Source organism: Colius striatus, chromosome 17 (assembly GCF_028858725.1).
Source record: "Colius striatus isolate bColStr4 chromosome 17, bColStr4.1.hap1, whole genome shotgun sequence".
NCBI lineage: Eukaryota > Metazoa > Chordata > Aves > Coliiformes > Coliidae > Colius > Colius striatus.
The window spans coordinates 8,701,238-8,727,299 of record NC_084775.1 but is presented as its reverse complement, the minus strand read 5'-3'; the positions used below and the strand labels follow the sequence as shown (position 1 = coordinate 8,727,299).

Sequence of the window (26,062 nt, the reverse complement as noted above, 5' to 3'; positions counted from 1 at the left end):
AATGTAAATTAATGTTTTGGATTGACTGAAGTGTCCTGGGTAGTCACCACACTTGACATATTTCAGTAATATTGGTAGGACTGCAGTCTTAGAAGCCCAGCAGAGCATATGGGTAACCAATTAATTCAGTAGATATTAATTAATAAACACTTTGCCTCTGGGGGAAACCTTTTAGCACATCCGCTGTTTGACCTAAGATTGAATGCATGCGTGAATAGATAGTGAACATGCTTTCCTGAATTGTCACTTGTTATTTCTCTTGATAGACTGGGGACTGCCTCCTAGACTTACTGCTGCCAGGCTTTGAGAAGGGCAGACTGCAGTTAATGCTTAAGCTGTCTCTCAGCCACCAGCATTCTCACATATAAGTTATGTCGACACATGCTGGTTTTCACCACTGCCCTGTGGACTGCGTAGCTGAGTGGTGAGCTGCCGCCAGTCCATGGTCTTTTTGTTTTCAGAAGCACACTTCATCAGTGGTGTACAAGTGGAATTACCAGCTCTGAATATAGCTGTTCTATGTACTGAAGCATATGGATACATTTGCAAAAAAGAGCTGTTTCATTAATGGGTAGTGTATTGTCAGTGTTTTCCTCTTAATGTGAAGCAGCTTTGTTTTGCATCTGTCTGTGGTACTTCACTGACTTGAGCATTGTAGACTGGATAGTTAATAGACACTGCAAGGCAGCTCAGCTTAATTACAAGCCTCTGTTTTCTTTCAGTTTATCTTTTAGTTAAAAGTCCATTGGTCTGTCATCAAGATCATGTATCTCCAAGTGCAGTGATCAATGCTTGTGTTGTAGTATGGTGATGAACGGTGAAGATCTTAAAATCTCTGTGTGTGGTCCTGACAATGAATTAGTTCTCTTGTGAATCTTTTTTAGTAGGAACAAGATAGAAATGGTTTACAAAAACTGCTTGCTAGTGGCTGTTGAACTTGCTGAAGCTGCAGAATGCTTCTTAATGCTATAAGCAATGGATTTCACTGATGATTTCTTCTGCTGTGGTGTTGCTGCAGGTGTAAAGGTAATGTTCTTGAAGCAATTCACTCGGTGATTTGTTCTGAAGGTTTTTTTAAAAACTGTGTAAAATTCCATTAAACTAATTATGTGGATTTGTATTGATATTTGCTTACTTCCTGCTGAGTATGAAGACAGAAACCTATTATTGGAATACAAATACCTTCTGATGGAAAACACCTTCATTGCAAAATACGTATGGCAGTGCTTCAGACTTAACAGTGTTTAAGTCTGACCCTAGTGGTACAGGACAGACAGAAATGCTGAAATTAGTCTCTTTATGATTTCTCAGGTTCTTCTCATTGCATGGAATACTCTCCATTAAAAAATGGTCTTATTTCTTGTGATATGTGTGCAGCTACGTGGATAAGAGGACAATTTTTTTGATGAAAGTTTGCAAAGAATACAGAGGGTGACCTGATGATTTTGTTTCCTGTTGGAGAAATTGAGTACAAAATGTTTTTATGAGAGTGAAGCAATTTTATCAATTGCATCAGAGAAAAAAAGTAGCCAAAATGACATGTAAATATAATATTTGAACTTAATGAGTGGAATAGTCAAGTGCCTCATCAGTGCTTGTTCACTGTATGTATTTATATGGCTTTTGCTATCAGCTTTTCTTTGGGGATTTTCAAAACATTGTTAGTATGGGACAACTTTGTTCTTTCAGATAAAATTAATTGCAGATCTTTCTTCCTGTATTGTGCACAACTGACAGAATAAAAGGAGGCAGTGGGACTAGACAGAAATGCTGCATGAAAAGATATATTTCTCAGTAGTAGCCTTGAATTGTGCCTTCCTCAGTGTACCTTGTGAAGTTGTACCACTTTGATACAGTTGTGGCTCCTCATGATGGGTCAGAGAAAGTAGAGAGCTCTGAATTTAGATCTAACCAAAAACCAGCAGGTATCTGGGTTAAAAAAGGACTTACTTTAGCAGCCTGTCAAAATTTTTTTACGGGAATTAGTTAATAGAAGATGCTTTATTCTCAGTGTTTGAGTATCTGTGGTCATGGATAAATCAGTGTGATGGAACAGCTGCTGCATGCCTTGTTTCCATTTCTCAAGGAAAAACCTCTCTGAACACACCTATGAATAATGAATAATAAATAAGAAATTGCTGGTTGTTTCAGAACATGTCACTTAGGTTGTTTTCTGTGCTTTTCACTTTTTAATGACAAACTCTGTTCCTCATTATTACAATTTATATGTAGTATTTTTATGGGTATAGTCAAATATCACCTATCAAAATTCTACCATCCTTTTTCATGCATACCCTCTTCTACTTATTACTTGCAGCGTGTATCCTTAGTAGGGAAAGCTGTTAATCCCTCATGAATGCATCTGAAATGATACATGAAGTCAGCAGAAATCTTTCTACCCACTGAGCTGGCGAGGCATGTTTATAAGCCAACAAACTGCAATACTTTGCAAAATATTATGGATCCAAAAGCACAGTGAGTTATGCCTACAAGGTTTACAAAGGTAGGATTAAGAATATCTGTAATGTCTACTGCTAAGGGTATCCAGAGCATGTTATCCAGTGTATTTTCTGAGTTTCTGAACACATTTGAGATGTGTACTAAGAGCCTGTTAAAATGTATTGAGTGGCTTTTAAGTGAATGATACAGTTATCCTTAGGTTTCCTTTAATTTTTTTAAATGGAGCCGTACTCAGTTTAAACTTCTTGGCAAAAGTATTTCTCTGTTTTGTTTGAGGTTTTTATTCTGTGAGCAAAGTTGCTGATGATTCCTTATTCAGAAGTAGATTTAACTTAATGTATGAACGGATTAATGATGGGAAGCTGTAAATACTAATGTGTTTGGCCACTGTTGACATGGATAATTGATATGAGGGTAGAATCAGACTAGTTTTCTGGATGGTGTATTAAGTGTTTGTTGGTGTTCGGGAGAGATTATCTTTTGTCTTTCACCCAAATAGCTGGATTGTTACATTTGCTCCTCCTGACTTGCTGTCATCTCTTGTAAGCAGGATTTATTAATTTGGCTCTGTCCTTGTGTTATTCTTGTACTTGCCTGGTATTTGTGGCTCAGGGCAGTACTCCTCCCTGATCCTGAGCTTGTGTATCAGGTGCAGGGAGGCAGCCTGCTGGGAGGCTGAAAATGGTGTGGCTGGCACATGAGCTTTTGGAGTGGGAGAAGCTGTGATACATCTCGAGTTGTACTATCCATGAGGGTCTCAAACAGACCCTGTCCTTTCCTAAAGGAATGCTAGTATGGAACAGCTTGGGCACAATCATTTCCTTTTCCATGTACACAGAAGTATCAGTAAGTCACAAGCAAGGCATCGTATTGTGGCTTGTGAGTGTTTGCTTGTGTAAAATCAAATGCTGGGCTGCTTTTCTGGTTTCCTGTATTTTATAATCTCCTCCTTGTATTTTATCTCCTCCTCCTCACTGGTACAAGATACACATCTAATGAGAGTACAGCAACAAAAACGTGTTCTAGGCAAACCACATAAAAAGCCAAAGAATGGCATTGTTGTGTTTGGAAAGCCTTAAAAAAGAATCTTAATATACTGCCAGTTATGGAGAGGAGCTGCTATTCATCAAAAGAGTCATACTGTGAACTAAAACAGTGTTAACATGATGAAATTGAAGACTGAAATATTTCTCTCATATTTTCCCCCTCCTCTTCTTTTCCTACCACTTGTTTTTCACGTGAAAGCCACTGATTTGGTTTTCACATGACACCCTTACCATTTATGAATTCTTTCTTTTCTTATTTTTTGCCTGTTTCTGTTTTCCCTTTTCCCTACCATGCTTTCTTGTTTTGTTTTTCCCCTCCCTGAGCAGACTCACACGTTTGTTACGTCCTTCTCCTCTGCCTATCTCTTCCTGGTGTGCTTCTGTCTCCCAGTATTCCTTCTGCATCTCCTTGCTGCCAAACTTATTCTCTTCCCTGCTTATGTTTCATTGATAGCTATTGTAATACTTGATTCAACAAGTTGAGCTGTGGAGTATTATGGATATCTATCACTGCTCTTGAGGCTGTCTTTAAGAATATCATTAGGAATGGTGAGTTAGTCCACATGAGCAAACCTGACTCATGGGTTCAGCACCACCTTTTTGGATATATTTTCATGCTGCTAGGGACTCTGGGGAGGGATTAAAGGGCATTGTTTCTCCACTCAGAAACAGAGTAAACCCAAAAGCTGAAAGCTAAAGGAGAATGAACCCTGCTAGTGTGTAGTTCTGAGGACGTTTCCAGTGTTCAGGGTGAGTTCTAAAGGTGGGAACAGTGTTTATGGGAGTGTTCATTACTAGCAGTGGGTTCTCTGCCGCTAAATTTTAGTGATAGAGTCTGTCCAAATGTTTTAAAAAAAGGTGGGTGGGATGACTGCTTGTTTGTTCTTCAATTCGTTACGAAGAGTTGGAAGGAAAAACCAACTTCATTTGAGCTCTGAGAAAGGCAGTTGTGTACAGGTGATACAAGGACTGTTAATGCTTTACAGTGATCTTTGTTCATCTCATGCACTTAAACTAATTTTTACAGTGAAACTCCCATTATTTCTGCCAAAAATTTTAGTGGAAGTGGGTCTTAATGAAAGCAGTACCTGAATGCTAGAAAAGATGAGAATGGGATATCCTGTACAATCACAAATAACAAAGGGAGACTAACACCAGGAGGCTGGCTTGTATGAAAGCAAGGTAATTGCTGCTGCCAGCATGTACATAGGGAATTAGGCACTGAAGAATTCTGGCCGGGGTGTGAGCAAGCTGGCTAGATTTTTACTAACACACCATATCCTATTTGCAGCCTCAACTTGGCAGGATTCCTTTGGAAAAATTAGAGATTCCCTTTTCTGGCATAACACCACAACAAGGAGTGGGAGTGAAACACAGCTGTCCTATCTCTGGGTTGAAACCACAGTCTTGCAGCTTGTCTTGCCAGCTGTAGGGAATTACAGCATTCAGAACATGAATCTGGTTTTCTGACTGCTTGCTAATGGCAAGTCCTTAATTTCACCCTGTATGATCTCTTTTTGTTGTCTCTGTTTTTTAATTGAGAAATGGCTCACTGAAAAGCCCTCTGAGAACCTGTTTGGAAGTGACTTAGATCACTGACTTTAGGGCTGCGTCTTGTCTTAATCTCTATCTTATTTGAATTCCATTGTGAGGTGTCAAACAAATGCACAACAGAAATAATAGTAAGGATACTATGTAAATAATTGGGTGGTTGGCAAGTGTGATTGGATTTTACAATTGAAAGGCTTTAATCCAGAAGTGCTGACTGTATGCACAGTGCCAATAGGAGCAATCACATAAAGATGCTATTTCCAGCAAGCATGTGGAATGCTTAGTCAGAGCTGATGTAAAGTGAAAAAAAGCCAAGCATATTTAACTAAGAAATTGATAGCTATTTTACTTTTCCAGTGAAGATATCTACCTCTGGGCAAGTGACTGCCACCTTAGTGTAAATGACTCATCATGCAGTAATAGCAGTCCTTGCAAAACTGCCTATTGATATTAAGCATTCTTATTATCCACTGAATGAACCCAGTGGTTTCCCATGAATTTTCAAAGTGACAATGTCTGGATAATGGTCCTCATCTCTTCTCTTTTCCTTTTTCCTTGAGTCACTGGTTCCTGTTATTATACAGCCCTCTCAGTTACACTGGCATAACAAGTTTTGGGAGCTGTGGTGTAGACAGCAAAGGTTGGGTGATGGGCCAGACAATCTTCCCTTGGTGATGCTGGGCTGTCAGTTGAGGTGACACGATGCTCTAGTTTGGAACTTTGAAGTACTGCTGGCACAACTGAGAAGAGAATTCATTATAAATTGCTGGTCTGATGAGTGGGGGAACTTCCTTTAGCCAAAACTATTGCTGAATGGGGAACCTTTGTTGCTCTCTTCCCTGGCTGACAAAAAATAACTACTGCATTTAAGTATAATTTGCTGGAGGTGGGCTGGGGACTTCCTTCCCAAGCTTTAAATAATTGGGGTTTAGGTGAAAAAAGCAGTGTAGCAGTCATGCTTATAAGCACTTCTCTGTTATCAGGTTTGTGATTAAATGGAAGCATGTTTCTTAAAAATAAGCAGGCCCACCATATGAAGTGGAGAATAAAATTATAACATGTAAGGTTTTTTCTTATTTGTGCAGCTTAGATTCTCTGTTTAACACAAAATACTTGCGTTATCCCTCAGCTATCTGACATTGAGACTAGTTAAACCTTTAGCTGTGAGACTGAAGGGTTCTCTATCAACTTTCCATTATACCTTTAGGCGCTTGAGCTGTAATCAGGTTGCCCCTTGGCTTTCTCTGAAGTGAATAGCAGACCTTATGTCTGGAGGAGGCTCCTTTCTGATACTCCTCTTACAACTATTTGTTAGGCCAGACACTGAACCCAGTGCAGCAAATGCACGTCCTTCCACCACTGTGTGGATGCAAGAGCTGAACAGATTGTCCCAATAGTGACCATGTAAATAGCCAAATAGAGATGATGAAGTATTCTTAATCAGTTTTCCTTAATAACAAAGTTCTACCTTTTATCTTTTTCCCCTTCTCTTTCTTCTGTTCATTACTAGTTTAACATTGGCTTAGCAATTCTCCCTGCTGTCTTTCCAGCCTGTGTGAGGACTTTCTGTACAAGTAAGGGTTGTAAGATCAGTCTTTCAAAATCAACAGAGAGTGTGTGAAGTAAATAGACTACTGGAAAAAACCCCACATTAGTAAAATCTCCTGGGTAGTTGAAATGATAAAGTAACTGCATCACACTTGGGAAAATTGTCTTTTTGCTGCAATCTCTTGCATTTGGAGGATTTACAGCAGATGGAGCAACTTCTGGCTTTATTGGCTTGTTTGTGTCTTTTGGTGTTTAAATGGACTTGCTGTCATCCAGAGACCTCCCGTGCAGTTTCCTTCCCACTGTCACAGTTTTACTCTCTGGGATGACATACAGTGAGAGCCAGGCATCTGTTAGAGGCTGTTCACATTTTTCCTGCTAGGTTCTGTTTAAACAGGGGCTTTTGGTGTGGGCTGGGAGGGAAGGTGAGATGCAGAGAGAAAGAAGAATGTGGTTTAACGTGAGTAATCTCTTGGGGAGCAGTTTGGACTGTAGTAGTTGTCCTGTCTTGGTGCCAAGCAAACCTGCTTTGCTGCCTAATAGTGGGAGACATTGGTGAGTGTGGTCCTTATGAGACAGGTGGATAGGTTTATTGTCAGTCAGTTTGTATTCCCTAGATTGAGAAATAATTTAACAAATGTCTTTCTTGAAATGCTGGCTTAAAAATTTATCAGTGATCTGTTTATTCTGTCTCCCTCAAGATTACAAAAGCTTTTTGTGCTTTTTGTAGTGTGGCAGTGTACCTTGCCACAAAAACCACTTTATTGCTTAGTTCAGATCTACAGGCAAAATTGTGGGTGGGTGAGGAGGTTAGTTATATTTACCACTGATCTGATATGGCTGCTGGGGCACTCAGATAACGTTCCAGTCTTGGTCATAATTCAAAGAATGCAAAGATGGTTTACATCTGCCTTGAAGTTAAAAAGCAATTCTCTAAGGTAGTTTTGTAGCAGTGCAAGTAGGTGTGCATGTGTTTGCCAGACTCAGCCTGTCAGTTCTAGACTGACTTTGGTTTAATACAGTAGTGATTTAAGTAGCTGGGGTTGAGTCTTGGACACAGGGGCTGCGTAAAGAAACTTCGCTGCTGTACTCTGCCAAACTGACAAATGTTTTTTTTGTTTTAGATGAAGGACCTAGCTTGTACTTCTGACTCCTATATGCATGTAAGTTTGTGGACTTGATATGTAGTAATACAAGCATCACTTTCTTTATGACCCAAACTCTGTGGGCCCAAGAAGAAATTGAAGTTGAATGCCTGTCTTGCAGGAAGGAACGTACAAATGAGTCATCCCACACCACTGTTAATGCCAGCATTGTAGAGACAGCAGGTGGAGATGAAGGAAAAAGCTTGCTGGAAAATTGTAATCCATGCTGTAACTTCATCCCACTAAAAATCTCCCTAATTTAGCCTTGGCTAGGTCATCTGAAAGACTCCAGACAGGAAGCAAGTCAGATCTGTTCTGGACTTGGTCAAAGATTAGGCATGCAGAGTTGCATTGCATTTGTGTTTTGGGAGCTTGTTGGGCAAATCACAGTGAGCTCTGTACAAATCCTGGTGGGGAATAGTCACTTCCTGCTCATTTAGTGTGGTTTCCTAGTGGGCAAACTTTCCAGATAAACACTAGCCGTGCTGTTGATAGCTAAGGGGAACAGGGCTAGCCCTAACATTGTATGTGCAAGGTGTTCTTTTTTTTTGCTTTTATCATTTTCCTGTTAAAAACAATAGCTTATGCTTCTCTTTCACTACTTGATCTTGCTGAACCACTGGGGGAGAGAAATGGCTTGTGACCAAGTAATTCAATAATGAGTTGTGGTACCCTTGCCCTGTTCTGGGTTCTACCACAGACTTCTTACGCTGGGACTCTGAGACCTAGATTCATCGCCAGTTTTAATGCTTTGTTGAAGTGCTTGATATCCTTTTCCTGCAGAATCAGTGTCAAGAGCTGCATCGGTTCAACAGGGTGATTTAGCCTGTGCAAGATCTGAACTGTTCTCAGAAGCTCTTGTTCTTCTTTTTCAGTGAAGAGAAAGAATTGAGTTACTATGGATATAGATACCTTGCTAAGCTCCTTGAAGACAGATGCTGTGAATTCCTAACTGGAACATGTCTGTCCTTATCCCTCCCTCATTGGAGCTGTTGAGGTTGGCAGACTGTTCTGTCACATTGCAGCAGTACTGGCTTCTGCAGTACAAAAAGCACGAGTGATTGTTTTGTTCTAAAAGTCAATGGGCGCGTGTGACTTGCTGAACGCTTCCTTTAGTAGTGGGACTTTAGTGTAGTGGGACTGATTAACACCGAGTTTTAAGTATATATTATCACATCTGTTGAAGCTGACTGAGATGCAGTATCTTGACATCTTTGGTTAGCACCCAGTCAATCTGAAAAGCAGGGCAAGGCAATACAGAGCCCTGAGAGATGTCTTGTTTGTCAAAGTGACAAATTGCCCTTTCTGATTCAAAGGACCAGCTTGCATGGCAGAGCTAAGTAGCTAGTGGAGAAAGGGGAGGAGAGCATGGGAAAAATACCCTGTTTGTTTAGGCCTTCCCCTGTATTTTTTTTGTTGTTAGTTTCTCTGAGTTGAAGTTCTTTCATTTCCTTCGCCTCAAACAACAGCAGGTTGAGAGGAGCAAAGACTCTGGGATTCTGTCTCTCCCCCTTCTCATTCTTATAAATTGTTTACAGTCTCCTTCAGTTTTCTAGCTTTGTATGGAAAAGTTCAGTGGGTCAGCTTTCCCTTTAGCTTCATCCATCATTCCAGTCAATTAGAAATAGTTGAGGGCCAATTGCCCGGTCTTCCATTAACTGAGACACTTCAGATTGTTTAAAATAGCATAAAAGCCCTCTTTGTTGACCGTTGGGCAAGCACTGTGGATTTCTCTATGATGGGCAGTTACCGCGTGGCTGAACAGAACCCCAGTATGTCTTGCAGTTCTTGAAGGATGACTATTACTACTACAGACCTTGTCTGGGTTTTGATTCCTTCTCCTTCACCTCCACCTCTTGCTTTCCCTGAAAGGTGTGATGCCTTCAGATGGTGAATTACCATGCCTGCTTGCAAAAAAAAATAAAGCTGCTCTTTGTGGCTTTTCAAAACTTGTGTAGTTGAGGGCTGCTTTTTCAGTTGCTAAAATGTTCCTTTTGAACCTTGGTGCTTTAAAAGCCCTTGGCATTATTTGTTAGTTGCTTGTTGTGTATTTTTCTAAAGGACAAAGCAAGTGTGTAAGTGTTCAGGAAACAGTTAGTACATTGTAGTGTGTGACTGAGTTCATTCTGGCACCTTGTGCCAGGACAGCCTATGTTCATTTATGGACATTTCCCTTATGTTCTAAACTGACTAGCCTTTGGGTAGAGGTGGTGTGGGAGCTCTGAGAGCTTGAAGCTTCTCATAGGCCGATGTGTTTGGGTTCACATTCAAGTGAGCTGAATCCATTGTTTATGTACATATATATCTATATATTGAAAACCTTCATATTTTGTTTCACATGATGTTTAACCAGGGAAGTTAGCTTACTAAATGGAGATTAATTTATCTACAGTCAAGTAGATATTTATGCATCCTTATCTTAAAATCACTGTCTGCCTTGCAAACTCTTCTTCCAGTGTTACATACTGCCAAGATTTTGGTACTGGCTGCTCCATGTGCTTTCTGTTGTTCTGGAGTCATTTTGTCTGAGTGTGTCATCATTTGATCCCAGCTGTGCAGCAGTGTTGCCCTGATTGTGAAGAATTTGAGTGGATGTGACTGAACTCCCAGGCCTGGTGCTAAAGACCTGGACCTTGCTGTGCTCCTTGATCTCAAAAAACACATCATGTGGCAATCTTCGAACACAAGGCCTCCATGTTCTTCCAGAAGGTGCACTGCCTTTGCAGTAGTCTATGCATGGCTATATATGAGGTCTTACATGTTTTCTCTGTTCCTGAAGCATGAGCTAAAGAGTTTGCCAGGGCAGAGAGCGCAGCAGGGATCTTTGTGCTGTAGTGGAAGAAAAGGGGACTCTTGACAAGGCAGGAGGATGCAGTAATAATCAGGTTTGACTCTTCAGCTGCTGGGGAGTTTGATCTTTTACTGAAGAAGGATCTACTACAAATACACCAAGTTCAACAAACTGCACCAGTTGTTTTTTTCCTTTTTGATGTCCTATTGGGATACCAATCCAATGTGTGTCTCTAGATAGACTTTTTCAATTGATGTGTTCTTGCCTTTTTTGCCTGCCTTTTTCCTCCACATGCTTTCAGCAAATAACAGCTTGAGGACATGACTGAGCTGGATGTGCAGACCTAAGTTGGAAGGAGACCAGTGGGGCAGCTTGAGACTTGACTCTGACAGAACCTGTGTTTGCCTGTTTTGTACTTCTAAATCATCTCATGCTTTGCAGAAATTGAAGCCTTAATAAGTAATTTAAAAGAAGAGTAATAGAAGAAAAGAGAATCCACATTTAATTCAATTAACATTGTTGTGCAGTGCCATTAATAACGCCTAGATTTGTAATGTATTTCACAGGAGCTGATATACTTGAGCTTTATGTTGGGGAGTTGACTGAGGACAAGTATGTCTACTGGTGTAGAATCCAGCCTTTGTACTTTTGCTAAAACCTTCAAATTTGATATCTGACAGTAGCCTGGAGTAAGCAGTGGCCTGAATAGCCTGCATTGCAATCTACTGAACAGAGTATCTCTGGGAGAATGATGATTTGATGTACATGTTTTCAGTGTTTTTTAAGAGGGACCATTTTAGTGGATGCAATAATCTCCTGCAATTTTACATTATTTTCAGGCTGCTCTAAATTGTTTCATAGGCAAAGAATGAAGAACTTTGTTTACTGTCTTAATGTAGGATGTCTGATCCTCCTGGGGGACGTTATTCTTTTATTAAAAAAGATATAAAATAGCTACTTTGATGGAAGTAACTCTAGGAATCGAAATGGTGATGATTATAGAAGCTGTAGTATTCTAATGCAAAGTAAGCCCTAGGAGATATGTGCTCTAAATGGTAAATAATTCTGGGGTTTTTTTTAACAAAGCAAGAGTTGCTGTTATTTTATGATTCTTGCTTATTTTACAAGGTCTTTAGCTGTTTCATCTGCACTTAACTTTTACAGGCTGGGGATAAATTGATTGTTGTTCTGCTTTTTAAATAGCTTGGCTTTTTTAAAGCACACTGGAGATGCCAGCACAGATCAACAGGATAGGATTCATTTGGTACTCAGAAAAGCAGAGAGATAAGCAGTGACTACTAATACTATATGCAGTAACTGGATTAGAATCTGTCCTAGTAATTTGGTGATGTTTTGTAATCTTTTCGCAAGAAGCCAAAGATTATTATTTGAATTGGACCTCATGGTATTGTTTAGCAATTTTATGGGGGATATCACCTTAAAATGTGTTTGCTTGTTGCGAGAGAACTCCTTCTGTCACTTTAGAGGAGCTGTGAGGATCCCTCAGAGCCCTGGAGGGTACTGATGGACCTTCAGTGGCTCTGACCAGATTGATGTGGGGCTACAAGACTTGGGAGCTCTGTTTAAGCTCAGCCCTGAGCTGGTAGTCCAAGCGTGGGCTTTGTTGGAGTTCTGGTCTCCAGCTGAGCTACAGCGATACCTGTGCCTGGCCATGGACCCTGTTGGCCCAGACCACAACCTGCAGACTGACTTCCCAGATGGACCTCAGACCAGCCTTGTCACTCTGAACCTATCTGGCTATTGCTAGACCTGATCTGAACCTGTAGGTTTACTTCCCAGTTAACCTTGAGCCTCCCTCTTCATGATGCTGCTTCTTGGTTTATACCTACCCACCATCTGTCCTGCCCTCCTGGTTTGGGTGCTGAGGTAGTAGGCCCAAGAAGATCCAAAGAATTGCCCTTGACATCACATTCCACAGGGAGCTGCTGGCTTGTGATGCTCCCTGTGACACAATTTCTGTAGTTTGACTGCTGTGCCTCAAGTGTTTCAGAGACAATCTCTGAAGGACAGAGCCAACCTGGAACCATCAAGGATCTTGACAGTCCCCTCTTGAAGAGGACTGGAAAGAAGCTTCCTTTATATTTGATCATTCAAGATGATGATGGTGATTGCTGTGGCATGATAGATCACTCTTGTGCTGGGGGGCATCCTCTCACTTGACAATGGGGAAGGACTAAGAGGTCTTGGCCAGTGTGTTAGGAAAAAAAGGAAGTGTCTGATAGCTTTTGCTTTGAAAATCCCATAGCAAGGCAAATGAATGAGAGTGGTTCTGAACTGGAATTATTTGTGTCTGTCAGGCAGAAGAATTCTGGTAGAGTTATTCACTAGAGGTGTCGTATTGCAGCTCTACCTGGGAACTTGTGTTTTACTTAAAATAATGAGGCTTGCCTGCCAAATGTTTGGAATCTGAGATGCTGAGATGTGTTCAGCAAAAGAGCATTCCAAGTACTGCCTCAGAAATGGAGCACAGAGGAAGATGGTTGAAAGGTGTAATGTGTTCCAGTTTCTGCATTTTATGATGACCTGAAATCCTTAATGATGGGAAATAAAAACAGATAACAAAACCTTTGCCTCTTTTCTATACTAATGTTAGCTCGTGACAACTGCAAGATAGTCATGTAGGGGAAGTATTACTTTTGGAGGTCAAAGAATGACTTCCTTAAGCTAATTCTGGGAGTAAGCTGGATGGTAAGCTATCCTCTTTGCTCACTGCTTTCTCAATAGGTTGTGTAATAAGGAGAACACAAGAAGTGCAGTCTAGTTAGTTGTCTGTATTGGGATATCTAGCTTGAACTTTGCAAGATTTTATTCTTGCTAACAATATTTTGTTTTTGTTGTAGGAATGCAAATCTCTACCATATTTCGGCGAATCTTCATTTTAGAAACAGCCAAAGGATAAAAACTAGTACAGTGCCTGTTTAAAGTCAATATGCTCTAGTTTGCAATTTGCTCACGTTTAAGTGCCCAGCTTTAAAGGTTTTCTTTGCCCATAGGCAATCTGAATACAAAGGGAATTTTAATTTTTCTTCTGCGATGAAGAAGTTTTTTGCAAAAGCTTCAAGAGCAAAATATTTCTTTACATTTTCCATCTCTTTACGTTTATTATCACAAAGTAGTGTTTCCATCTGAAGAATCTAGAGGGGAATGAAGGGATGCAAATTCATGCTGTCACTTCAAATGCAGCTAGACATGAAGATGGAAGAGATGTGTGGGTATATATAGGTGTGTGAGACGAGTGAAAAGGTCTAATCTTGAAGCATTTTTTACATTCAATGCCTTGGAGATAAGGAGAAACTTTACAGGTATAATGTGGAGTGAGGAAAAGGGGTTTGCTGTTAGAATATAGTATCTTCAAGAAAAACTTGAAGGGATTAAAGTATTTGTCCTAGGAGCTAGTTTCCCTTTTGAGATTGTGGACAGTAAACACCATGTGACATATAAACCCTACCATAAAGGATTCAGTATGTATCATAAGTTATAGGCCATAATGATGAAATACTGAAGACTGGAAGGACTGATTTTTCTTCAGCATTTCAGAAACTTTTTTCGTGTTGTTTGACTGTGTAGCTTGAGTTGTTCTATAGTTTCAGTAGAAATGGAATTAGAGACTGCTTCCACCTCTGGTGATCCACCATATGTGAAGGATGTCCATGTTGCACTTCAACTGAGAAGACTGGCTGAGACTTACTGTCATGGTTAATGTCAGTGCTTGCCTGAAAATAAAAGCAGCTTCCTTACTGAAGTCCCAAGTTCTAAAATGTCACAATAAGACTGTAAATTAATTAAACTGAATAGGGGCACCCTGGCTTATTTTGAAGGAAATTATAGATCATGCAAAGATTAAATGACACTTGAAGCTGTGGAGCTTAATAACACCTTAGTGCCTTGCTCCTGCTGAGCACCCGAAGGTTACTTGGAATGGGATACTGCCCTTCAGGGTTTCCCCAAAACATGGCACAGAAAAAGGGGCCATCTGAAGTTCATCACTGGGATGAAATGCAATTTTTCTAAATAAAACATTACAAAATGCTGTAGTTCTCTGGTGATGCAGCTCCTCACAGGCAGAGAGTATTTGAACCTTTGTGCAATTAGACTCAGAACCTGCATGGCAACAGTTTCAGCCCAATCATGTTGTTTTGCTATGATGTGAGAACATATATACTGTATTTGGCCATGATGTTTTCTTTAGGAAAAGTATGTTCACTTGACAATGAAGAGCTGTGTGTCATTACTTCCTTTTTTTTTTTTTGTTAAATTAAGAAAATGTCTTTATATATTTGTGTGTGTTTATGTATTCCTTAACAAAGAATGTTCTTTGTGTCTGTTTGACAAGATGTGCAAATAGAAGCCCTGCTTTGGTTTTGAGGCCTGTGTAGTCTGTTACCTTCAGGGCTTATAATGAAATGAACAGTCTGCCATTCATTTTAGTTGAGGGTTCATAATGCTGAGGAGAAGTCTTATTTCTCAGTATGTAAGCTGATTCTTTATTGGCAACTTGCTGTGAAAGTTCTGAAATACATTCATCTACCAAAGGGGAGCTTCTCAGATTTCTGTGCTGAGACACACAATTGCATAAGAAAAAGGAAAGTTCAGACGTTAGTGCTGGTGAGCAGCAGAAGCATTTTCTTTAAAGGCAGTATCCCTGCAAGAACCAGCCTTTGATCTACTTTTTCTGTTTGGTGCTTATAGCCAGTTAGGTCTTACAGACTTTGCAAAGGGAGGATGTCAGAAGAGTAGCATTGCACATAATTCAGCTATTAATCTCTAGCTGTCCATTTTTTAATATTATCATTGGCTTGGACAGTTTGAGAAAGGTGTCAGTTTAATAGCAGGTCCTGATGTTCTATAGCTTTCTATAGTCTGTGACTTGAGTGTACTTTATCAAATGGAAATAAACTTTTAATGGTGTGCAAAATTAACTGCTCTGAAAGCCCGTGGTCCTGTTCACTGCAGAACTGAATAAATGTCCTTATAGACAAAAATTCTACTTCTATGATGCCAGGCATTGAAGAGAAAGCTTAATGCAGGTTTAAATATAAGATAGTAGTCTTTTAGTCTGTAGTAGGTTGCCTGTAAATTTGAAGTCCTTGTTAGGTCTTTCACATGATTTCCATGTACTGAGCTGAAGCTACTGATACCACTATAGTTTCAGCATGTTTTTGTAAGGCAGTAAATACTTAATTTTCTGAATCTCTACTTGCAGGTTGTTGGGTAATGTTTTTTCAATTGAGAAAGCAGAAATCAATATTTATACTAAGATGGCAGAGGTGAAGAGTTAAATATCTTTTATCTGCTTCTTTAGGAACAAAGCCCCAGTAACCAGACATCAATAGCAATGATGCAAGAGCCTCAAGAAATGGTGGAAGAGACAGTTACTGTGGAGGAAGACCCAGGCACGCCCACTTCCCATGTGTCTATTGTCACTTCTGAAGATGGAACCACAAGGAGAACTGAAACCAAGGTGAGAGGTTAATAACCAGTAAGGAAAATGGCAAGATAACCACCTAATCACAAAACAAAAATAGCAGGGAATAGTGTGAGTGGTGACAATCATGCTGTTGTGGTCCTCAGTGATTTTGAATGTTCTCTTTGCCAGCAGAGTGAGGACTTTTTCAGTTCTGCCTCTGTCTAGTTTGCTTTTTATCTGCTGTGCTGATAAAGCTGTTTATGGAGCTGTGAACCAAACAGTAAAAATTATCCAGATTAATCAAACAAAAACACTAGAACTCCTTCCCAGACTGTTTTATTATTTTAAGATCCATTTTATTTTACTGAAACACTTCACAGCATTGCCCTTCAAACACATACAGTGATACGAGAATCAGATGAGTTGGTAGTTCTTGGAGTAAATTGCTCTTACAGCTCAGAATGTGCTTGTACATATGACTTGAAATTAGCTACAATCTGTAATAAGTGTGTTATTATTTGTCCTTTGAAACAAAAAACCATCCTATCTAAATAAAACTATAGCATTTAAATTCTGTAACAATCCTGTGAATGGAATTTTACTCCTGATGCATGGGGAAAGCTGGGTGTGTTCTTGAGTGACCTGTACCTCAGGTTTGTCTGGATTATAGGTGTTGCATATGTTCTAATTTTCCTGATATCTTTTTGTTCTTTTGTCTAAGAGAACTGATCTCTTTTGAGCAGGTGCTTGGTGTTGATGGCTTCCTTGCATTTTTTTTCTGGTACCAGTGGAACATTAACACATCTTGGGAACTGAGCCGAAGGCTTTGTTAGATTTTGATCTTCTGAATGATTCTAAACAGCACTGATGTAAAAAAAAAAAAACCAAAACACTGTCCAATTGCTTTTTGGGGTAAAAGGAGTTGAAGAGAAGTTACTGTATAAACCAGTGTTTATTTTTACCATGGCCACCAAGATGATGAAGCAACGGGGAGCATCTCCCTTGTGATGAAAGGCTGAGGTAGCTGTGGCTCTTGAGCTTGGAGAAAAGACTGAGGAGTGATCTCATTAATGTTTACAAATATGTAAAGGGTGAGTGTCAGGAGGATGGAGCCAGGCTGTTCTCAGTAATATCCAATGATATGACAAGGGGCAATGAGTATAAGCTGGAACATAAGAGATTCCAAAGAAATACAAAGAGGAATTTCTTCACTGTTCTGGTGAGGAAGCACTGGAAGGGGCTGCCCAGATGGGTTGTGGAGTCTCCTTCTCTGGGGAATTTCAAAACTCACCTGGATGAGTTCCTGTGTGACCTACTCTAGGTGATCCTTCTCTGGCAAGGAAGTTGAACTTGATGATCTGTTGAGGTCCCCTCCAACCCTTAAGATTCTGTGTGATTACTGATGTTCCAGAATTGCAGTCCTCTAAGATGTCTATCAGAACATCAGATTCTCAGTCTGGAGTAGATGAATGTTTGGTTTCTTGAGGTCAGTGGGCCTGCACACTTTCCTTTAAACTGAATATCTGATTTAATGTTTGTTGCAATTAGTTAGATGATAAATATAACTGACCTACTTAATCATTGTTGGGAGGAGATGAAGATCTTAAAATAAAAATAAACCAACCAAAAAAAAAAGAACCCAACTGCATTTTAATTATCTCTTCAAATAATGTATTCACTCTGTGATTTATTTGGAAGAAGTGCTGTTTTCTTTCAAGTGGCAGGAACAACAACTGTTATTTACAGGAAGGAAGTGATAAAATTACAGTGGTGATGGACACCTTTTTATGTGCACTAATAGTGGTGCATAGTTTTAGGAGACTGTAAGCACAGCTATGTGAGGGAATAAAGGGACAGCTACAACTGTAAAAATAGGAGAGGCCATGCAGTGGTCTCTAGATAAGGGGAATGAAATAGTTTGTCTGAAACAGTCATGGCACTGATAAAGCTGCGTGTTTGGCATAGTGTAACGGTGCGACTTTTCTTCTATGTGGTATACCTATTGTATTTCCATCTTCCCACAGAAAAGGGTAGTGCCAACTTCAAAATTGGTATTATATCTACATATGGGAAAAAAGAGTTGTCATCAACATACTATCACTTCTAATAGGGGTCATCATAGTGCTTTTATAGGTCATATTTTATGTGAAAGCCTTACAGAGAAAATTAAGTTTCCTGGTGCCTCTGTGCAGTGGCAAAATTCTGACCTTGCTGTGCAGATGAGGACCGTGAAGTAAAGTGTTCCTCTGGGATGAGAGATGCAAATGCATCTCTGCTGGGCATGCCCTGTGCAGCAGCAGGTTTTTTGTTGAGCCCAGAATCTACTGTTCTGTGTCTCTTCCTGTACTCTCTCAGATTTAAAACAGAAAAAAAAGAACTTTTTAAAAAACCCAAACACCAAAAAAGTAAATAAAAAAAACAAATCCACATGAATCTGGCTTTGATTTTAGTGTGCAGATACTTCTTATCCTTGTAAAGGAACATTTCCTTTGATGAGAAATCTCATCTATTTTCAGTAATATCTAACCCATTCTTTAACATTTAAAGTAAAGATAGTCACACTGTGGTCATTACATGTAGTGGGGTTAGGTTCATGCTCAGGTGGTTTTGTTTGTTTTTTACTTTGCAGTGATTAGTTGATACAAAATACATATGAAGATTTTCATGCCCTACATTGCTATGCTTGCTCTAGGCTTCTTTGAGGAAGCATTTTTATTACATCTCAAACTAGAAGGTTCTACTGGACAGTGCCAGTCACAATCTCCAGCGTGTTTGTCTTGCAAAGAAAGTGGCAGCACAAGAGGCTTCCTCTGACAGGATAAATAACACAGGTCATGTTTTTTAAAGAGCCAAAGAGACCAGACATGTTTTCCAAAGGTATGCTTTCTTTGCTGGATAGCTTATATGGGGATTAGTCAATCTAGTGCCATTTAGTATGTGATTTTGGATTCTTCGGAAGAAAATTGTCTTTTATTTCTGCTAAATTGTATGAAACTTCAGCTTGCTGGAGTGTGATGCCTCTGAATTTTTTGCCCTTGAAGCATAGCAAAAGATGTAAATGTGAATGCCCCTGTGTGCTGCTCCTCATGTGTTTTCCCCCCTCCCCCATTGTTTCAAAACCATAATTTATGGAGGTTTTTTCTCTTCAACAGTGTATTAAGTAAACAACTTCAGTTTAGAAGCATTGACTGTTTTTCTATGCTTTTCCCCAAATTCTGGAAGATGGCTGTAGCAGTGAAGCAGGAAGAAGGCATAATAGAATTTAGTATTTGACATATTTTAAATAGAGAACATCTGCCTTTTCAAGATGAGATACCTCTGAGTAATTTCCCTCAAACTGTTATTCTTTTAGTACTGTACTAAGTCCCGACATAACACTCACTGCACAAAAGATGTAGCAGATAATACTTCATTTCAACTTTATAATCTCTTTGGAAGCCAAATACCTATCATGCTAAAACAGTGAAAGTCACCTTGGGGAGAGACTACTGCTTCTTGCCTGTTGGCTGGAATTCTGCCATGTGTTAAAGGGAGGCTGTAAGTGGCTCAAGAGAACTCAGTAAAGCAAATTAGGTGTGTTTGTGCGTCTGTTCATGCTACCTTTTTTCTTTCTTTGGGCACCTTTTTATCTTGGAAGTGCCAAGCGATTGGAGAGATTTGGGTCACTTGAATGAAAATGATGCTTTATGATAACAAACTGTGAAAGCAATCTATATACCAAGTCATTTAATTTGTAGTTCATTCATTTTCCGTATGCTTTCTAATATTCAACAAGGCCAGATATTTCCCAGAAGTTATTAACTGCTTCTTCCACTTCCTAGCACCAGCAATGGGAAAGTGTTTGAGCTCTTTGGTGGCAGTGTTGCCAGGTATCCCACTATGCAGTTCTTCAAAACCAGAAAATTCAAGGGAATTAGGTAATAGAGCAGGAATGAATTTCAGCCCAAGTTGAAGGCCCTTTCAAAATGTGAAAAGTTAAGCTTAAAATTGAAGGGGAGAAATTTGAACTGTTGTTTTGAAAACCTGTGGGGCAAGTTCTTGCACAGCATTTAATAGAAAGGTAATAGCTTCAACCTGCTTGGGCTGATGAGTTCTTACAGTCCGTAGTTCAAAAATAAGCTCTCAAAAGTGTCAGAATGTTTGGGGCTTTTTCTTCATGGATTTCTTATCTGTTTTGTGTTTTGCGACGTAGTTTCAACAAAATTTTTAGCTCTGTCAGCTCTTATAATGCACTTCATTTATTAAAAAAAGGCAAACCAAAACCAACCTCAATAAAATGTAAGGCACAATTTTTAGGTACTGGTTAAGGACTACATGTGACCATGATAAGCTACTTCATCTGAAATATCAGTATCATGTTTTCTCCTCGTGTCTGAGCACTGTGCACTTCAAGGGATCCACTTGAACCATCCACACATGCATCTAATAAGTCTCATGGTTGGATATTTTCATGTTTGTTCTCCCATCCTTCAAGACCAATAGAAGAATGAGAGACAGAAAAGTACAGAAGCTGCTTCAGAAGTGTGAATATTTCCTTTGTGTTTTGTTGGAAAATCTATTTGCGAAAGTAGAATTAGTGAAAAAGGTATCATGGGGTCTGCAGGGGAATTAATTAACAAAATTACTATCTGGTGGCAGGGGGGAGAACAATGGTCAGTAAGCCTGAAATGAACATGATATTCTGGGACAGGGAAAGCAACACTGAAAGCACCAATTCACTGTCTCATAGGATTTTGGTTGCAGAGGGCTTGAATAAGTTGGTTGAAGCTTTACTGAAGTTTACAGGGAATAAAGAGCTGCAAATATATTTTAAGCATCCTCAGACAATCTCTTTGTAGGTAAGTAATCTGAGACTTTTGTCTTGCTCCAAGTTTGTAACAGTGAAACAATTGAGCACCTTTGGTACTTGGGCTTGAAAAAAGTCTTTGAACGGGGTTTCTTTAGAGATGGAAAGTAAACAGAGGAAGTAAACTCACCCTTTCTCAAAGTAATTTGTATCTATGAATTTTTCATTAGAGTATATCTGTAGTGGGGAGTTCATGCTAATAAATCTTTCTCAATGGGTGCATCTGGAGGATCAGGTGTCTCTCAGATGAGACAGTCTGCTGGGACTCCCGTTTGGAATAGCTTCGTTCTCTCTGGCTAATGCATCACTATTAGGGAAACCACAAAAATGTTGGGAGAGAAGATTGCTGTGCTGCCAGCTGCTCGAGACTGCATGTGTTCTTTTAAGTAATACAAGTGAAACATTCCCTTGAGCTGGATTTCCTGAAGTAAAGATGTTTGGTTGGTTAGGTTTTGGGATTATTTTTTTTGTGTGTTTGGAAACATTAAAAAAGGGACCTTCTTCTGTGTGCTGGCTAATTGCTGCTAAAAAGCTTCCCTTTATTGTCCTGCAGGCAACAAAGTCTGCTTATCGCATGATAAATCTTCTGTCTCACTGCCTACCCCTGACAAATGAGGCTTGAGTACAAATACTCCCTCTCTCTCAAAATATAAGAAGACTTGGTTTGATTGCCCCACTATAACACCTTTAGCACTATTACATGCTTTCATGCTATGAAAAATGTGTTCTTTCGTGCTGGAATGAAATGTTCCTTTTGATGTGTCTGACAAGGGGATTCTGTCCTGATTCTTTCCATTCATTAATAGAAACATTCAGAAAAAAACCACAGATGAAGCTGTGCTTATACTGTAAATATGTGCTGGCTGACATGAAATGTGTCTTTTTGACTAGCCATGGCTATTGAGAACTTGTCTATGATAGGAAGACGGGAAAATCAAGGTAAATTGGGAAAAATTGCAAATTCATCTCCTGTATTCAGTGTTGGTCATTTAAAAAAACTCTGTAAATACGCAGTCTAGTGCCAGTGAATTGTGAGAATCTCATTAAGTGTAACTAGTATGTAAGAAGTTGTCTAGGAATTGACTTTCAGTGTTCTGAAATTCCACTTGTCTTTTTTGTGTACATGTAATGAATATTTTTAAACAATTGTGATGTTTATGTGTTGTCACCTCATCCTGTTTGACAATAACAATGATTCTACAAATAAAAATTAACCAGTCAAAAATGAGCAAGAGTCCAGAATTGGCAGCAGGAATGCTGTTTGAAGACATAAAGCAGCAATACCACCTCTGCAAAGCCTTTGTCCAAGGATCCTACAGGCAAAAGCCTCTCCCTTCCTTCATGCTGTTGCTGCAGCCACACATGGTGTATTGGATATCTTCCATTGTCTGATCTTGACGGCTTCATGGCAAGTGACACATGACAACTCTGCATGTACAGCAACTTACGTCTTGCAAAGTAAAACTTGAAGTTAGTTTTTAAATATCTGTCTGCTTTTGAATAGTACTGAGAAAGGGCATTGTGAGGTTATATGATTGCTCTTTTTGGCATCTAGAAAGCTGTCTCTGTTCTTTCCTGGACAAAAGTATCAATTTCTGATTCATCAAACTGTTGAAATGCTACCTTCCTGTTACTCCTGGTAACTGGTTCCCAAATTTGAATACACGAAGGCTCAGCACTTTGCTCCAATTTTGTTGTTGCTCTGCTAAACCTGTATGTTTCAGACCTCGGGAATGTTGCTTTTTCTGCTCTTAGAAGATCACTTGTGAACATACCATTTTGAATAAAACTATTATTTCAGACTTCACTAGGAGAACACTGAGTTGTGTTGCTGTGTATATCCACCTTACAACAAGCTACTCTAACCTTCGGCAGCTCTTTTTCTTCCCTAAATGCTGTCTAGTTTTCTAAATGCCATCACAGTAGCTGAATGGAAAGCAAAGTATTGTGCACAGGTAGTAAGCAAAACCTGCTGTTGGACTGTCATAAAATAAATATTTAGTTTCTAGTTTCTCTTAGTTATTAAAATAGGGACTTCAAACAGGAAAAAAAAGGGGAAAAAGAAGTCAGTTTGGAGGCATGGAAGCTAACATCTTTCCTGATGTTTGCATGCTAAGGAAATCCCTTTGGATTGAAGAGGAGAATTCTTTCATCTCTAGCCCAAATTAGATGTGAAGGTCATGCTGGTACCTGGCTATGCTTTATTCAGCATCGTGACAGTCTTTAATTATCCTGTTGGTGGAGAGCCATTTGTGCTGCTTTCAGTCTTGAAGGATTTCATTACTTCATTAAGCTGAAGTATCATTTGCTCACAGATGTCTCTAGGAAAAGAAATGCTGTTTGGGTGAATTTTTTTTCTATTGGGGGTTTCTGTGTGAAAACATCTGTCTAGGGGACATGTCTGGAGCAGCTTCAGGGGATGTACTCTATTTTGTTTTAGCAGCAGCTTGGCTAATCTGCTGCCAATCTAAATGTTTAAATTAGAGGATATAGGTCAAAATATCTATTTGGACTTCACAGCCACTAACCACTGAGTTACTGTTTTAGTCGATGTACACATTTGGTTCTGCAGCTTGTATGAAGAAAAGTGTCACTTAGTGATGCTTATTTGGCTCTGATGCTTTAGAAACTAAAATTATCTCTTTGTTTTGTTTTGTATTTCTCCCTTCTCCATGTGTAACACTCACTGGTGAGTTGATTCTCCCTCTCATCTTTGGGTGTATTGTTTTATTGCTTGTCTGGGTTTTTTTTTTTTAACAAAGGGCTCAAAGTCAGCATTTACTACGGTTATGGTAACTTTTCGTAGGATAAAGTAACTTGATTAGTGTTACAATAACTAAACATCCATGGGCTTCTGCTGGACTTCATATTCTCCCTAAAAAAGCTTTTGCTGGTCACTTTTGAAGATGGTACTGAAATTTATGAACCCCAGATAGCAACCCAATCAGAAGACTCTTTGCTAGTTTGTAAATAGTAGTGTCTTTTGTCTTTTGCTGTTTAGGCAGATAATCAGACCTTTGCCACGAAGGCAGAACATTCTCAGAAACTCTTGAGGAGTCTTTGTTCCCACCCTTTAGCAAGAAACTCTGAATGCAAGTGCTGTCTGGATACTGAGCATTTCCAGTTATTGTCGGTTATGTGGAATAGTCTAGTTTTATTTGTGTTGAAATGTGATTTAGAGGAAGAAAACAGATATATATATATGTTATATATGTATAAGGTTGTGACCTGATCTAGGTGGACCTGCTTCTGCAGGGGAGTTGGACTAGATGATCTTTAAAGGTCCCTTCCAACCCCCACCATTCTGTGAAGCTAGAGAATGTGACATGGTATTTATGGTAATAAATCGGCTGTGGCTCCTCAACATGATAGAGTTTGCTCTAGTAAAGACATCTCCTGAAAATATTTTGCACAAACTAGACTTTTGTGATGACTTTGTACTGTTTCCATGTACTGTGACGTTGCTTACAGTGGTTTTTACATGGTGGTATAAGCCCTAAAGTGCACTTAACTGGCTTCATGACCTGTCTTTTCAGCTTCTTACAGAAATATATTTTTTTAACTATTAAATCCTAATAGGTGTACTCATGAGTACACCAGTGCTTCCATTCAACAGGCTTTGTGATCTCTCTGTTTTACTGTTTCTAGCTCCCTGGGTGTCTCTTGATGTTGTGCAGCAAGGAGAAAATAAACATATTTATTTTCTACTTCTTCACAGGTTACTAAAATGGTCAAAACAGTCACCACCAGAACAGTGCGTCAGGTGCCCCTTGGGCCTGATGGCCTGCCATCAATGGATGGCTCATCTCCCATGGGCAGCTACACAGATTCAATAGACAGAAGGTACATGAAGAATGGGGAGCGGTACATCACGCCACAAGCATCGTCCACGTTAACCAGATCTTTCAACAGCTACAACGATTCTTACCCTGAAAGCCACGAAGGCCAGTATCGCCCTTATATTGGTCACGATGGCTACGGAGATCTATCTGATAACTACGGCAGCTTGTCTCGTGGTGTCAACTACCGTCCTCGCTACGCCTATGTGCCAGGAAACAGTTACAGGCCAGATGATGGTAGCTTCACTTTGCCAAGCAGAAGGGACAACTATGGTCCTATTGCCCAGCCTCAGGTGCCAGTGGGTAGCAATGTTGACTTAAACCGCTCTCAGCCAGAACGTTTCCAGCCAGAGCCCTATGGACTGGAAGATGATAACCGCAGCCTTGGAGTAGATGATGAAGGGTATGAACTGGATCCTGATTACTCCACTGTGAACCGGAGGACATCTGCAGGTGTGCCAGAGAGAGGGAGACCTCACAAAGGAAGGTAAAAAACATCTGTTTTTTTACAGTGCTAATCTGTAGGTATTTTGCTGCTTTGAAAACTTAAGGGACCTGTAGATTCTGGAATTAGTTGACAGAAAAACAGGTGGAACCCATGGTTTCATTAGCCCGTAAATGGCTGCAAAGCCCATTTGAAATATAGAATGGAGTGAGGACAGTACTGAAGAACTCTTTTAATGTGTTTCTGGGCTCCTTGGTGCAGGTTGAATTCAGTAAGGAGGAGAGGATCTTGTAGAGGAGGACTGTTAACTTTTTCTTTCTCGACCTAAAAGATTTGTAACTGTGTTGTGTTGTTCCAGAGCCATCCCACACTAGCAAGGTGAAAAGAGGGCTTTGTAATCTATGAATCTTCTGACAGGTGTAGATATGTGCACATCTGCCAAACAAAATTTTTGAACAGCTGGTTGGGGTTGCAGACAAGCTGATGCCTGGTGGTGAAGGGATTCCTTGTTATATAAAAAGCTGTTTTGTGAAGAATTGGACAGCCTCAGCTCCTGATAATGTGCTAACTGCACACCCTCAGCTACACGATCAGGTTGTGCTGAACCTCACTGAAGTACTTCATAGTTTTGTAAGACCCGACTGTTGTTTTGTCCTCTGTCTACATATAGGGGATATACCACCATCTGTGTTCCATTTCATGTAACTAAAGTTACCAGTCACAAATTACTTCTGTCTCAATCTCCTTTCTGAGAGTGTTCTATTTTATGATATTTTTTCTGATATTAGCTGTTTATGCTGGGCTTACAGCTATCAGTTCTTGTATTTGCAGGGGGAAAAAAAGAAAGCAAGCTCAGGAAGAGAGTTAATTTATTACTCAGCTGAAATTTGTCCTCTGAGAGTGAAGATGAAAACCTTTTGTATTTTGTTTTCCAAGCAGTGTATGAACTTTTACATGTGCCTG

The 26,062-nt window shown here is 39.7% G+C and overlaps 1 protein-coding gene across 15 annotated transcripts in view; it reads left to right on the top strand.

Moving 5' to 3' along the window:
- The window catches only part of ARVCF (ARVCF delta catenin family member), a 268,860-nt gene that overhangs the window by 163,719 nt on the left and 79,079 nt on the right, over positions 1-26,062 (top strand). For 13 of the 15 annotated variants that reach the window (XM_062010374.1, XM_062010383.1, XM_062010386.1 and 10 more), the window contains 2 exons: positions 15,865-16,023; positions 24,534-25,141. In XM_062010374.1, coding sequence (XP_061866358.1) covers positions 15,865-16,023; positions 24,534-25,141 — 767 coding nt within the window. Of the gene's footprint in view, positions 1-7,729; positions 7,769-15,864; positions 16,024-24,533; positions 25,142-26,062 lie in introns of all 15 variants that reach the window. The other 2 variants (XM_062010379.1, XM_062010378.1) reach the window with 1 other exon arrangement.